This window comes from Coregonus clupeaformis, chromosome 26, assembly GCF_020615455.1.
Source record: "Coregonus clupeaformis isolate EN_2021a chromosome 26, ASM2061545v1, whole genome shotgun sequence".
Classification (NCBI taxonomy): domain Eukaryota; kingdom Metazoa; phylum Chordata; class Actinopteri; order Salmoniformes; family Salmonidae; genus Coregonus; species Coregonus clupeaformis.
In genome coordinates this window covers 49422557-49438136 of record NC_059217.1, presented here as the reverse complement: position 1 = coordinate 49438136, position 15580 = coordinate 49422557, and the positions used below count along the sequence as shown (strand labels likewise).

Below are 15580 nucleotides of genomic sequence, written 5' to 3'. Positions count from 1 at the left end.
TGAGGGAAAATGAGTAACTGGGAAAGAGGTGATAACATGAATCACAAAGGAGACTGAAAATGCCCTGGCTGCAAAGGAAAAGTGAATTAAATAGCGTGACCCCCATGGGGTCAAGTTATTTAAACTTGTGAGTACTCCATCCCTGTCTGTCCTAAATTATACTAGTCTCACATATTAGGACCTCCCATACTTTACCCTCTCTGTCCCAGAGATCTGAACCTGCAGGCAATGACAGAAATCCATGGACATCTGCAACTGACAGATAGTTCAGACAGATTAATACTGTAGGCAGACAACATCAAGCTTTCGAAATAGTAGCAATACTCCAGATAAAGGTTTGGTTGGTCCCATAAGAGAGCAGCAGTGTATTCAGCTGTTTAACGAAGAGCAAGTGAGCCTGCCCTCCTCCTTCTCCCTGAGTGGGTCTGGCATGGATGAGACCCCGGTATGCCTGTGCCACTGTTCTAAACCCACGACACCTGACCCTGGTTTTTAGCTAGCTCCAAATCCTCTTAGAAATAATTGAATCGTTTCACCGAACCCGCTGTCCCTTTCCATTTCACACTATGGCCTTAACCACAAGTACCCCCCGTTCCAAAAGACTGGCTGGTTTAGTTGAAGAGGCACTGGCACACTGGTTATCAATAGGGCTATGAAGCAACACACTGTTAACAGGCTGGGCAGCCAGGAGGTTGATCATTTCCCAGTTTCTCTACCATTAACCTCCCATCTGCCCCTATGCTGTATGTAAGACTGGGAAGTGTAGGTTCCGAGATTGGGGACATGGAATATAGGGGTCTAAATGAACACGATTCCAAATTGGTTGCAAATGGGGCCAAATTTGATCACAGACCCCATGTGCCAGAAGACCTGAGAGCACTAAAGTAGATTAATCCTGCTGGCTGCATGGCATGTCCCCCCTCCTCCTCCACAATCTTCCTTCTCTTCTCTGCCTTCAAATTAAATAAGACCTCAATGGCTCCTCTATGGCTCTAGTAGCCTATGTGGTAATTAGCACTCCTGCAGCCATACCCACCCCTCACATGGGGAGCCGTCTTCACGAGGAAAGGGGGTCCCTTTTATGGGTCAAAACCAACACCATTACACACACACACACACTTGCAAACACACAAACACACAGTTATTTATCACCAAAGAGGTTGCTTCCCAGAAATGTGTGGGTTTGGGTGAAAAGGAGTTAGGGGCTTCCCTGGGGTGCCTGGATACTGGAAATCTTAGTCACAGGATGGAGGCTGGAGGGACTCAACAACATCAGCTACCCAACCCCCATATGTGATCGGTCTGTTCACAGGAAGATTAGATTGAGAGCTTCCACAACAAGTAAAGAGTCAGAACCTAAAAGTGGCTACATTGTCAATAACCTTAGTATTCCTATGCAAAGGTTGATCACAACAAATGCTAAAGAAACACAAAAACACACAATCCCAGGACCATAAAGAACTGGATAATCACAATTCAAACATTATGAACACACACACACACACACACACACACACACACACACACACACACACACACACACACACACACACACACACACACACACACACACACACACACACACACACACACACACACACACACACACACACACACACACACAATATCTCCCCTCCCTATCTTTACTACTTGGTGATTCACAGCAATCAACACCAACACATCTTTCCATGTCATTATCTGCCGTCATCAGAGAGGGGCTACTGTTTGCCCACTGCCATCAAGACAGAGGAGAGGAGAATAGAGCTGTGCTTTCTCACCCCTCTTCCTGGCCTGTTTGCAGGTTATGTGTGAAGGGCTTATTTGTGATGCAGACTTTGCAGCGGACCCAGGGAAACCAGAGACCTTTAGAGAGAGAGGGACACAGACACTCTTTATTCAGCAGTTCCTCATCAGCGGGGGGACGAGATAAAGAGAGGAACTTTTGGCCTTAATTCGTTTCTCTGAATGGAGAGATTGCTTTTCTAACTTTTGATTGACGCAATACAGCACTTCTTACACAATGCAAACAATTAAAGTCATTTTCACAAGGTGGAACATTCAGCGTCAACCTCTAGGCCTACTTAAAAAAACGATCCGAATTCTGCTTCACAGCTGTTTATGAATGACTTTAACTTGGTTTATGGAAGCTGTTAGGTTGTATGGAGAAACAAGGTAATGTTCAATAGTCACGGAACGGAATAAAATGTCCCGAAGCAGAGTGAAACAGTGAAGTACTATCTGATATTGTCGTTCAAAAGTCAAATGTTTGTTTTCCGTTGCAAAACATTTTGCTTCATATGTTCTAAAGAACATGACCCACTGTCAGAGCATGACCTGTGTTAAGGAGCAGGTGTGTCTCTCTCCTGTGTATTGTTGGCATGTTGGGGGAAGTTGTGTAGTGTCTCATTCATGCAGTTTGCCTAGCTAACTAACAAGTCCCCACAGACCAGACTGAAAGCAGCATTAACATGACAAAGGCTTATGGAGGGGTGCACTGTGATAAAGGCACGGTACTGATAAAAGACTACCTGCATTTAACCATGCTCACTGGGGGAGGCACAGGAACCTTTAAGTTGAGTAATACAGTACATGTGTCTTACACAATTTTTTTGTCACACACACAACAAAGCGTGATGATGGCATCATAATGTAAAAAAGGTTTGCAGTTCAATATTAGAGAAAAGCTATTGGCTTTGGCTTGATGGATAAGTTCACCCGAAGGTCAGGTGTATCCAGTTTGATCCCTGATTATAAGATTAAATCATTCAGTTGTTACGCCATTTAGCGTTATAATCAATTAATCAATCTTTTAGTAACACTAAATTAACCAAAACCTATCAATCACAATAAGGTCCTCCTTTCACTCTGAGGTAACACAGTACTCACAACCACAAAAACACTAAGAAGATAAAAAGGCTAAATAATGCAGAGAGTATCAACATGAAACACAAAGTATGGCAATTGATTCAATCAGTGTTTGTGTTGTAAAGAGTCTTGGTGTGCTCTTGAGTCTGGGCATATTGATGTTTCATGCTAGTTTGCTTTAAGTCTGTGGATTAAGCTAGTTATTGGAGTCGAGGCCCTTGTTCATTATCCTAAGTTTAAAAGAACCCCGTTAATGTTTGTGATATAAAATATTACCCTTCAAGGCACACTAATTATTGTGCAACGCTTAAATCTCATTATGCGCTACTAACAGATCAAAAAGACGAATGGCTGGGGTATACACAACAAATGCCTTTATGGCCAGACCACGGCACTCTGTAAGATCCTGTTTTTCTTGTCTTTTTTTTCTCTCCGTCCTCATCCTCCCATCTGAGTATAATGTCCTTTCAGTGTGTTCGCTCATGTGTGCAATGGGCCTCCACTGCTGAGCGGCTCTCCAGCCTCTCTGTCCCAGCACAGCACAAAAGAGCTTGCCTGCCTGCCCCTCTCCCCAAAGGAAACTCACTGCAGGACATGGAGGAGCTAAGACCACCACCTCGATCTCCGCTTGAGTCCGTCTGGCTCTAGATTCTTCTCTCTCACTGATTCCCTTGCTCTTTTTCCTTGTGTATGAAGTCATACGCCTGTATGTGTAATGTGTATCTCTCTTCTGACTCTTGCTCTGTTGTTTGTACAGTTTTTCTCTCGCTCTCTGTTTAGTGGTATCATGCCAGTCCCCTGGGTGAGAAAGCATTTCTTTCTCTGGGGCTTAGGGCATATTATTCGATAGTGATGCTCAGCCCAGCGCCATGGGGACAGTGGATTACACAATAGGGGTTAGCCTCAAATCACTGTTTTTGTTTGAAATCTTCTTTGGATTTCTCTCAGCCCACACGATTACTGTTAGACCAACAAGTTGCATCATGGGGGATGGGTATTGTCCAGTCCTCTAGCATCCTGTGAATGGATAATATATCAACATTGTTCACTCATTCTTCTTCTTGACTTAATATCCAGCCCCCTCTCCGCCAAAGTGTATTTTACTCTGTGTTATTGGATGCACAGCAACAGAGGATGGAGGACAAAGTCTGTCTTTAATGGTTCCTTGGATATCCATTGATGATGATGGTATTAGGTTGATAGCCTCTTGCAGCAGATCCCACTACAAGGATGTTGCTTTACTAAATATGCCAAGGCCCTGTTCATTCTACTGCTAAATATGGTTGTCATTCCTCATTTAAGTGCGTAATGTGCACTAAACCTCTGAGAATAATTTTTACGGGGGGAAAAGTATGATGTTAGCAATGTTGACATAAAACGTCTTATAAATAAATATAAAACAAATGACATTCAAGCTGTGAGTTAAATAGGTGAAAGAGAGAAAGGTTAGGAACCTAACAACTCAACAACCCAACTGACCGTATGGTCCAGAGGAGGTAGCCTCATCTCCATGCTCTTCAGCCAGTGTCGCAGGGCTCGGATTTGACCTCTGAACTCCCCCTGCCATTGGCTCCACTCCTCTGACTCCCTCCTGGAAGCATACATCCCACAAAGCTTGTGTCTATGTCACTATGAATCTATATATATATACACTACCAGTCAAAAGTTTGGACACACCTACTCATTCAAGGGTTTTTCTTTATTTTTACACTGTAGAATAATAGTGAAGACATCAAAAATATGAAATAACACATATGGAATCATGTAGTAACCAAAAAAGTGTTAAATCAATCAAAATATATTTTATATTTGAGATTCTTCAAATATCCACCCTTTGCCTTGATGACAGCTTTGCACACACATGAGTGGGTCTGGGAGGGCATAGGCCACCCATTGGGCCCAGCCAATCAGAATGAGTTTTTCCCCACAAAAGGGCTTTATTACAGACAGAAATACCCCCCATATCGGTTCACCCGATATGGATGAAAATACCTTCAAATTAAAGCTGAAAGTCTGCAGTTTCACCTCATAGTCATTGTTTGATTTCAGAAGAAAAAATGCTTCACTGTCCCAATAATTACGGAGGGCACTGTATATTAAGCAGGACACAGCCATGCACTTCAGACGGGAATTTAGACTCATTGTGGAAGCATCTGCTCTCTTTGTCCGCTAGTCTGGATGCTAAGCCAAGGTTGGGGATGTTTGTAACTGGACCTTTTACACTGTGTGCTTTACCGTTCCTTTTTGTTATCATCTTTGTACTGTTGGACCATCCAGGTCAATGACTTTAGATCCAGGCACACTGGTCCACTAAACTGTGACAATCAACCAACTGTCATCATCACCAGCCATTTGTTCAGTTTGACCTGACTGATGGTGGGTGATGGGAATGGAGACCAGTGCAACAAAAGTCTAATACATTGAATTTGTATTTAATTACAAATATTATGATCTTGAAATGCATACAATATGTGAATTGTTGAAATTGTGATGGTTGTGTTGAATTGAACCATGGCCATTTGTTTTTGCATTTACCCATACCCAGAGCTCTGTTCCTTGGATGTGGGTGTTGCCAATCCATACACACTCCCCCTTTCTTCCTGAAACAGACAACAAAAATAATAATATATCAGAGATTAATCATTTGTGTTTGCTTTCACTCAATATAAAGTATAATACCTTGAAGTAGTGCAGCTGAAATTGGTAGTGATCAGGACACTGAGTTTGCCCTCATAGATACACTGCTCAAAAAAATAAAGGGAACACTTAAACAACACAATGTAACTCCAAGTCAATCACACTTCTGTGAAATCAAACTGTCCACTTAGGAAGCAACACTGATTGACAATACATTTCACATGCTGTTGTGCAAATGGAATAGACAACAGGTGGAAATTATAGGTAACTAGCAAGACACCCCTAATAAAGGACTGGTTCTGCAGGTGGTGACCACAGACCACTTCTCAGTTCCTATGCTTCCTGGCTGATGTTTTGGTCACTTTTGAATGCTGGCAGTGCTTTCACTCTAGTGATAGCATGAAACGGAGTCTACAACCCACACAAGTGGCTCAGGTAGTGCAGCTCATCCAGGATGGCACATCAATGCGAGCTGTGGCAAGAAGGTTTGCTGTGTCTGTCAGCGTAGTGTCCAGAGCATGGAGGCGCTACCAGGAGACAGGCCAGTACATCAGGAGACGTGGAGGAGGCTGTAGGAGGGCAACAACCCAGCAGCAGGACCGCTACCTCCGCCTTTGTGCAAGGAGGAGCAGGAGGAGCACTGCCAGAGCCTTGCAAAATGACCTCCAGCAGGCCACAAATGTGCATGTGTCTCCTCAAATGGTCAGAAACAGACTCCATGAGGGTGGTATGAGGGCCCGACGTCCACAGGTGGGGGTTGTGCTTACAGCCCAACACCGTGCAGGACGTTTGGCATTTGCCAGAGAACACCAAGATTGGCAAATTCGCCAATGGCGCCCTGTGCCCTTCACAGATGAAAGCAGGTTCACACTGAGCACGTGACAGACGTGACAGAGTCTGGAGACGCATTTCTTTGGGGGGCCGCACAGCCCTCCATGTACTCGCCAGAGGTAGCCTGACTGCCATTAGGTACCGAGATGAGATCCTCAGACCCCTTGTGAGACCATATGCTGGTGCGGTTGGCCCTGGGTTCCTCCTAATGCAAGACAATGCTAGACCTCATGTGGCTGGAGTGTGTCAGCAGTTCCTGCAAGAGGAAGGCATCGATGCTATGGACTGCCCGTTCCCCAGACCTGAATCCAATTGAGCACATCTGGGACATCATGTCTCGCTCCATCCACCAACGCCACGTTGCACCACAGACTGTCCAGGAGTTGGCGGATGCTTTAGTCCAGGTCTGGGAGGAGATCCCTCAGGAGACCATCCGCCACCTCATCAGGAGCATGCCCAGGCGTTGTAGGGAGGTCATACAGGCACGTGTAGGCCACACACACTACTGAGCCTCATTTTGACTTGTTTTAAGGACATTACATCAAAGTTGGATCAGCCTGTAGTGTGGTTTTCCACTTTAATTTTGAGTGTGACTCCAAATCCAGACCTCCATGGGTTGATAAATTTGATTTCCATTGATAATTGTGTGATTTTGTTGTCAGCACATTCAACTATGTAAAGAAAAAAGTATTTCATAAGATTATTTCATTCATTCAGATATAGGATGTGTTATTTTAGTGTTCCCTTTATTTTTTTGAGCAGTGTACATTAGTATAGTACTACCAAAGTTCAAATTCAGGTATTTCGTTTTACTGCCCCCTACTGGTAGGTCTATTACAGCATCGTCTCCCCACAGAGTTGCCTCACCCAATTCTCTGATGTCTTACCTCCTCGTCACCCCTCTCTGGTAGGGGTGGGAGGGACAGGGTCAGTGAAGGGTAGTCAAGGCAGTCATTAGAGGTATTCTGGCAGGTAGACGGCCCGTCTCTCATATTGGCTGGATCTTCCATCAATATCAAAGACTAACATTGGCATAGAAAGACACACACATAGACGTATAGATAGGCAGATAGAGCACAACTTCCACACCCACCCATTTATAACACACAGACACACATATACTGTATATCTAAGTCTCTAATCATGTTCTCCAAGCCGTTGACAGAAAATGTATCCATGAAATGAGGTTGGTAGCTGAATCGTGAATGAGGGGGATGAGGGTTCATTGTTTGCTCGTATTCCAAGACCTCTGATTCCAAGAGGACATGAGTTGAAATTACTTAGTCAAACTAATAGTGCCCTCATATGGTGAAATGAAATAATGCAGACAGTAAGTAGAGGACATTAAATACACTACTTCATTCACCTATAATGATACTACCATGGTATACAGTACAATGGTTTTAAGCTTAAGTACAGTGGGGAGAACAAGTAGTTTTCCTACTTACAAAGCATGTAGAGGTCTGTAATTTTTATCATAGGTACACTTCAACTGTGAGAGATGGAATCTAAAAAAAAAATCCAGAAAATCACATTGTATGATTTTTAAGTAATTCATTTGCATTTTATTGCATGACATAAGTATTTGATCACCTACCAACCAGTAAGAATTCCGGCTCTCACAGACCTGTTAGTTTTTCTTTAAGAAACCCTCCTGTTCTCCACTCATTACCTGTATTAACTGCACCTGTTTGAACTCATTACCTGTATAAAAGACACTGTCCACACACTCAATCAAACAGACTCCAACCTCTCCACAATGGCCAAGACCAGAGAGCTGTGTAAGGACATCAGGGATAAAATTGTAGACCTGCACAAGGCTGGGATGGGCTACAGGACAATAGGCAAGCAGCTTGGTGAGAAGGCAACAACTGTTGGCGCAATTATTAGAAAATGGAAGAAGTTCAAGATGACGGTCAATCACCCTCGGTCTGGGGCTCCATGCAAGATCTCACCTCGTGGGGCATCAATGATCATGAGGAAGGTGAGGGATCAGCCCAGAACTACACGGCAGGACCTGGTCAATGACCTGAAGAGAGCTGGGACCACAGTCTCAAAGAAAACCATTAGTAACACACTACGCCGTCATGGATTATAATCCTGCAGCGCACGCAAGGTCCCCCTGCTCAAGCCAGCGCATGTCCAGGCCCGTCTGAAGTTTGCCAATGACCATCTGGATGATCCAGAGGAGGAATGGGAGAAGGTAATGTGGTCTGATGAGACAAAAATTTAGCTTTTTGGTCTAAACTCCACTCGCCGTGTTTGGAGGAAGAAGAAGGATGAGTACAACCCCAAGAACACCATCCCAACCGTGAAGCATGGAGGTGGAAACATCATTCTTTGGGGATACTTTTCTGCAAAGGGGACAGGACGACTGCACCGTATTGAAGGGAGGATGGATGGGGCCATGTATCGCGAGATCTTGGCCAACAACCTCCTTCCATCAGTAAGAGCATTGAAGATGGGTCGTGGCTGGGTCTTCCAGCATGACAACAACCCGAAACACACAGCCAGGGCAACTAAGGAGTGGCTCCATAAGAAGCATCTCAAGGTTGTGGAGTGGCCTAGCCAGTCTCCAGACTTGAACCCAATAGAAAATCTTTGGAGGGAGCTGAAAGTATATACAGTGACAGCCCCGAAACCTGAAGGATCTGGAGAAGGTCTGTATGGAGGAGTGGGCCAAAATCCCTGCTGCAGTGTGTGCAAACCTGGTCAAGACCTACAGGAAACATATGATCTCTGTAATTGCAAACAAAGGTTTCTGTACCAAATATTAAGTTCTGCTTTTCTGATGTATCAAATACTTATGTCATGCAATAAAATGCAAATGAATGACTTAAAAATCATACAATGTGATTTTCTGGATTTTTGTTTTAGATTCCGTCTCTCACAGTTGATGTGTACCTATGATAAATATTACAGACCTCTACATGCTTTGTAAGTAGGAAAACCTGCAAAATTGCAGTGTATCAAATACTTGTTCTCCCCACTGTATATGCATACCACAATAAAATGACTAAACTAAAGTATAAGGCCTACCACAAAATGCAATGGCATAAACTGAAGTCATTTACATCACCTGAGCAATTTTGCATAAAAAACATACAGTATATCAGATGCTGCTACCAATAAATTGGTTTATAGCCTTTAGTGTGATAATCTATAATGCGCCTAAAGGTACACACAATGTAATCTTATGTGTTATGCTTAATATAGTGATTGGTTCTGTATGCTGTACGGTCACTGTGTAGATAATTCCATTGTCAGAATGTGTGATTTATCTGGATATTGAAATGTAGTTGACAAGATTACCTTTTTCATAGCACATTTATTTACATTAAAGTATTATCATCAAAACATACACCAGATTCCACTCACCATGCCACTCAACACAAATATCTGTTCATGAGCAAAACCAACCAGTTAGTTTTGTTAAATATCTTGTTACCACTTAAATCTGCATTTAACGAAACACGTTTTGCGGAGCAGATACATGTCCTATTCTCTTCTTCTTACAATGTATTTTTTTCCTAAAATATTTATTACCAAGTTAGTAAAACATGCAAAGCAAAAGTTCATTATATAAGATATGAAAAATATGATGCAAAATGAAAACATGAAGATTTACAGAAGTAAAACACTTCCTAGAAGCAGAACAGAAAAAAACATACTTGGTATGGAAAACAAGAGCTACAATACTGGTTGAAAAGCAACATATGACAAAGCTTCAAAATCATTTTTGCAAAAGAAATATGTAAATTGTCTCAAAATGTATTCATCCTATAAAATATGTACATTCATTTAATGTAATATCAGATCATATATTGCAATGTCATCTCAGCAACTATTTACTTTGGTTTTGACTGATGTTACATTGATGTTGCTTACAGAAATGAAGATTACATTGCATTTCATGGGGCTGACCTTGTGAAAGTCCATAGTGATGTGTACATGTAAAGTGGTGTAATCCAAAATAGGGGAATTATGATCAATGTTCAAGTAAGAATGTTGGACAAAAGTTTTTCCTAGTATGGTATCCCAGGGAGACTTCAGGGGTCACAAGCCTCAACTGTCTTCAAAAATGAGGGATGTGCAATGGAAGAAAGGTACTCAATGGCAGATCTAAAAACAAAAACAAAATAATAATTTTGAGACAACAAAACCAACAACTGTTAAAAAAAAGCAAAAAGAATTATAATGCAAACAAATAAATAAATTGCACATGTATTTGATGATTTAATGCATTATTTGGTGGATGATGAATTTACCTGAAGTTCTGGATGGTGAAGCTGTTGAATTGGGATACCGTCCCTGTTAAGAGACTCATCAGCCACGCCCATCTGAGAATCTGCACATCCCCATCGAATTCTGATGGAATGAGATATCTGTCAAAAAAGGGAATCAATCATCTTAAAATACTGAGGTGAAAAAAGGCATGATCATAATCATCCAACTGATAAAAACGTTTGATAGCGCTTTCTTCCAAACTAGCATTGAAATACTAGTGATAAGGGGGGAAAGAGAAAAAACAGAATTAGAGGAGAGTAAAGGAGGAGTGTGGCTGTGATTAAATGGATACAAAGAAACTACATTACAAAATGACATTACTAAATTACAAATCAGCAAACTGATTTCAACTTACAAGAACCAAAACAACATCCAGGATGCAGATCTTTGCCTCTGTCAGAGGAAGCATGGTGAAGACTGACATCTTCTTAGGGCAGTCTACCAGGAACACTTGACAAGAGGTAAATGGCGGGTGTAGTAGTCCATAATGATGGGTATAATGGTTCATAACTTTGGAGTGGGTGATTAAAGAATAAGGTGATGACTTGGGGCATGGGCCTGTCCACTGAACAGAACGGGAAATGTTGGCTGGGATGTTGGCAGGGAAGCAGTTCATTAAACTTTGAATGTTGCAGTCTTCTTCCAGTGTTTATGTAGTGTTTTTTTAATTCTGCTCTGCAACTATTTGTTTTACTTTGCCAGATAACATATTTCACAAAAAAATAAAAAAATAAAAATAAAGGTCAAACTCTATACAGACATTCAGAAATATGAAGACATCTATATATATATATATATATTTTTTTTTTATCTGCTAAAAGCGTTACTATAGAATCTATGTTGGCATATTTCATAGGATATTGTCAAACATATAAAAGAAATAGAGGACAAAAATATTCTTATGTTTAAAAAGAAAAAGAAGATATATCTGTTCGAAGTACATATACATTTATTAGTTTCGGAAAGCTTAAGTATACAAGTTGTGTTAACGCAAACTAAAAAAATCAGTTGTGGTCATGAAGTAAAAACTAAATCTGATACTTTTCTCTTAAAATATAAATTGACATTCAATTGATCTAATAATTTTAAGAAATTAAGGCTGGAGAGATATGGCATTGTTTTGGACATCTATATGAGGAACTGCATTTAATTACTTCCAGCCATTTGCTAATGTGACCACATGAGGAGCAGAATAAGTTAATTATTTGTTTTTCAAATGTCAAACTATTTTTCCTATAAATTATGCAACTGTGGTATGCATTGGCATCATCATTGGGAAGGCTCGTTGTTCTTCTGAGCTGCATGGCCTGATCATTGCTAGAGCCGTAAGGGCTCGGGCTAGCTCATCCATGTTGAGCCCATTATGAGGTCCTGCATCATATCTGCGGCCACCGTAACTGCTGGAGCTGGTGTAGGAGGAGGATGAGAAGTTCATGCTAAATCCGGAACCTGTAGCATCAAAGCTGCCTCTTCTGGATCCTGTTCTGGATCCAGTCCTGGACCCGGACCGGGAGCCAGCGGCAGACCCGGAATTGCTGGCATTGTATGGGCTGTACAGCCCTTTGCTTGACTGTGAGGAGGCCTCCAGCAGTCGCAGGCCAGATCCTTCCTCAACCATGCTTCTGTCCATGGCATCTTTGTAAGAGATTTTTAGTTTGGTTTTGGGACATGTCAGGTATTTGGAGTAAGCACTCACATCTCTCAGCTTCTGAGCAGTGCGAGCATCAATTGTGCCCTTTCTGATGGATTCGTCCAGTGAGACTCTGCCCTCAACATCCGGTTCAATCAGGCCCCCCGTAAGGTATTGGACTTCCAGAAAACGTTGCCCAGCTTCATAATACAGCCAGCCTTTCTTTAGAGCTTGGGAGGCAGACATCTTCACTTTGGTTCTTGGGTCCTCAAATCCATTGAAAGCTTTGTGAGCCAGGTTGATACGGTCCACCATCACCTTGTCCACAAGCCCTTTCTCGGTTGCCTCAGTAACAGCGAATCGTTCCCCAGTGGTTGGGTCGATTATGCCCCCTGTGCAGGCTTGTGCCTCAAGTAGTCTTTGGCCTGTGATATTGTCCACAAGGTTCCTGTGCATGGCCTCTGTGACTGACACCTTCTCCAAAGTGTCTGTATCCAGGATTCCGGCTACAGGGCCAGTCTCCTCTGTGGGGTCATTCCACATGGTTGCAGGGGGTCTAATGGAGGGTATGGGGCTCATAGGATTGTATGATGATGAGGTGGAACCAGAGGTGGAACCAAAAGAGGATGACCGGGAGCGGAAGCCACCCATGTTTCCAGACAGCATGTCAGCAAACTCAGTGATGGACAGGTTTCCGGAGCGGTATGTACTAAGTGAAGTCTGGTCGATGAGGCCTCGTGCGAGGGCGTCATCAATGTCATACTGTCTTCCAGACCGTCTGTCGATGATCATTGACTTGACAACGCCATCAGAGGATGTCTGTGTGATCTCTTCCCACTCACACTCCTGCTCAGCAAGCTCTAGGTAGGTCTGATGGTCAATGAGCTGCTTTCTGAATGCCTCATAAACAGTCATCTCTTTGCCTGACTCTGGGTCCACGATGACCACTCGGCGTTTGCGGACAGAGGATTTGGAGGATGTCTTTCTCTCGCTCTTCTTCTCCTTCAGGAGCAGGAGGACAAGGCCAGTGGCTGGGTCAGTGATGCACCTCTCCATTAGCCCGAGGTAGGTCAGGTTCTCCTCAGTGTTGGGATCGAAGAAACCCTTGGTGTCATCTGATGGATCTGTGAGAATCTCATTCATCTCCTCGTCGAAGAGGCCACGGTTGTAGGCCACCTCCACTGGCAAGCGATGACTCTCCTCTGGGTCAATGATTCCGCCAGTGGCAATCTGAGCCTCAAGGAGACGTATTCCATGGTCTTTTAAGATGAGCCCCTTCTTCATGGCCTGGAACAGAGAGATTGTCTTGCCGGAATAGGGGTCTCTGTAACCTGTCACGGCACGCTCAGCAGAGAGAAGCTTGTCTTTGAATTCTGGCCCCACTATTCCCATCTTGACAGATTCATTGACAGTAAGTTTGAGATTTTTGATTGGGTCAATTACATAGCCTGTGGCAGCCTGAGCCTCCAGCAGTTCAAAGGCAGTTCCTGGCCTGATCATGTTCTTTTTCATGGCTTGATAGATTGATAGACGGTCATTAGTTCCCTCTACATAAACACCAGCAATACAGCTTGTGCCCTCAAGGTATTTTTGGAGTCTACGGCTAACCTCTTCCACTGAAATCAGACCTTCATTCAGCTCAGTGACCGTCTTTTGGTCGATGATCTGAGAGCGTAACATCTCCTCTATGGTGATCTGTTTTCTAAGACCTTTGAACATCAGCCTCTTGTCTCCCAGTGACAGCAAGCGCATCCCATTGGTAGGGTCAATCTTGCATCTCTTGAGTAATTGGGCATAAGAAAGTTTCTCCTCAGTGACAGGGTCAACGAATCCCTTTACGTCATCAGCAAGCCTTTCATTTGTTTCCTTGTTTATGTATCCTCTCTGTGTGGCAATGTCTGCTGGGAGGTGGAAGTAGAATTCAGGATCCATAATGCCTCCTGTGGCAGTCTGAGCCTCCAACATTTTCAGAGCATACTCCTCCAGAACAAGGTCCTTTTTCATTGCTTGGAAGAGAGATATGATTTTGCCACTGTAAGGGTCCTTGTAGCCTGTGACCGCTCTCTCAGCTGACAGAAGTCTGTCGTGGATCTCAGGGCCGACCACACCCTTGCGGACAGCCTCATCAACAGTGAGTGTCTCATTTCTCACAGGATCAATTATGAATCCTGTTGCTGCTTGTGCTTCCAGGAGACTAAGGGCAATTTCAGGCTTCAAGAAACCTCTCTTCATTGCTGAATAAATGCTCATCCTGGAAGTGGAGTCAGACATGACACCGGCAACGCTGCCCGTGCCAAACAGATACTGCTTCACACTCTGCATCTCCATAATGTCACGGATGTTTCTCTTGTCTTGCTTCAGCAGGTTGAATGTCTCCAGGTCAATAATGCGGGCATTGTAGAGATCCTCGATAGTGACCCTACGTCTGATTGTGTTGCAGGACTTAACAGTTTCACCTCTGATGATCTCTCTCTGCTCCATAATCTCAATAATGATGATGATCATGCGCTCTTTAGTGATACTGCCAGAGCGATACTCCTCCATCAGCTTCTTCCGCTCTTGCTCAGGAAGTAGATTTGAGTTCATGATATCCCAGAGACTTGATGACCCTCCAGCAAGGGACTCAAGTGAACTGGGAAGGTCAATTTGGGTTGTGGCCAGGTCATTCTGCGTCTGTTCCTCTGTGTAGAGGTATGTCTTCTCCACCACAGTAGGGGCCTGTGGCTTGGAAAGTGGTAGAAGGTTCATGCCTGAATCAGGATCTCTAGTGCACTTCTCTTTCAGCTGTTTGTATGTTACTTTATCATCTGAATTGGGGTCTGAGAAAGCTTTGTTATCATCAGATGGTTCCGAGAAGGTGTTTGTCATTTCTTTGCTGAAAAAGCTCTTCTGATAGGCAATGTCAATAGGAACGCGGTGGCTGTTCACAGGATCAATTATTCCTCCTGAACTCAGTTGGGCCTCCAAGAGTGGCATGACATGCTCCTTAATGATTAGACCTTTTTCCATTGCTTGGAAGAGAGAGATTGTTTTGCCCGTGAAGGGATCTTTGTAACCAGTGACTGCTTTTTCAGCAGCGAGCAGTTTCTCATGTAGCTCAGGGCCAACAATGCCTGCTTTAACGGCATCATCTACTGACAGGTACTGGTTCTTCACTGGATCTATAATGAACCCTGTGGCAGCTTGGGCCTCTAGGAGTGACAGGCCTGTGTTGTGTCTCAGAATATTTTTTTTCATAGCTTGATAGATGCTGATCTTCTCCTTTGTTGGTTCAAGGTAGACACCGGCAATACTGTCAGAGCCCTGCAGGTACTTGCTTACATTTGACAT

General features: G+C 43.3%; 2 protein-coding genes across 2 annotated transcripts in view; both read right to left on the bottom strand.

Annotated features, from left to right (window-relative positions):
- macf1b (microtubule actin crosslinking factor 1b) overlaps positions 1–7365 on the bottom strand; it is a 41337-nt gene extending 33972 nt beyond the window's left edge. Inside the window, exons 1-3 of the mRNA XM_045207915.1 lie at positions 7221–7365; positions 5407–5465; positions 4345–4456 (exon numbers count right to left, since the gene is read on the bottom strand). Of these exons, the coding sequence (XP_045063850.1) occupies positions 4345–4456; positions 5407–5465; positions 7221–7343 (294 nt within the window). The 5' untranslated portion in view covers positions 7344–7365. The remainder of the gene's footprint in view (positions 1–4344; positions 4457–5406; positions 5466–7220) is intronic.
- A 2276-nt stretch (positions 7366–9641) lies between these two features.
- LOC121540869 (plectin-like) overlaps positions 9642–15580 on the bottom strand; it is an 83129-nt gene continuing 77190 nt past the window's right edge. The window contains 3 exon segments of the mRNA XM_045207909.1: positions 9642–10455; positions 10602–10718; positions 10976–15580. Of these exon segments, the coding sequence (XP_045063844.1) occupies positions 11861–15580 (3720 nt within the window). The 3' untranslated portion in view covers positions 9642–10455; positions 10602–10718; positions 10976–11860.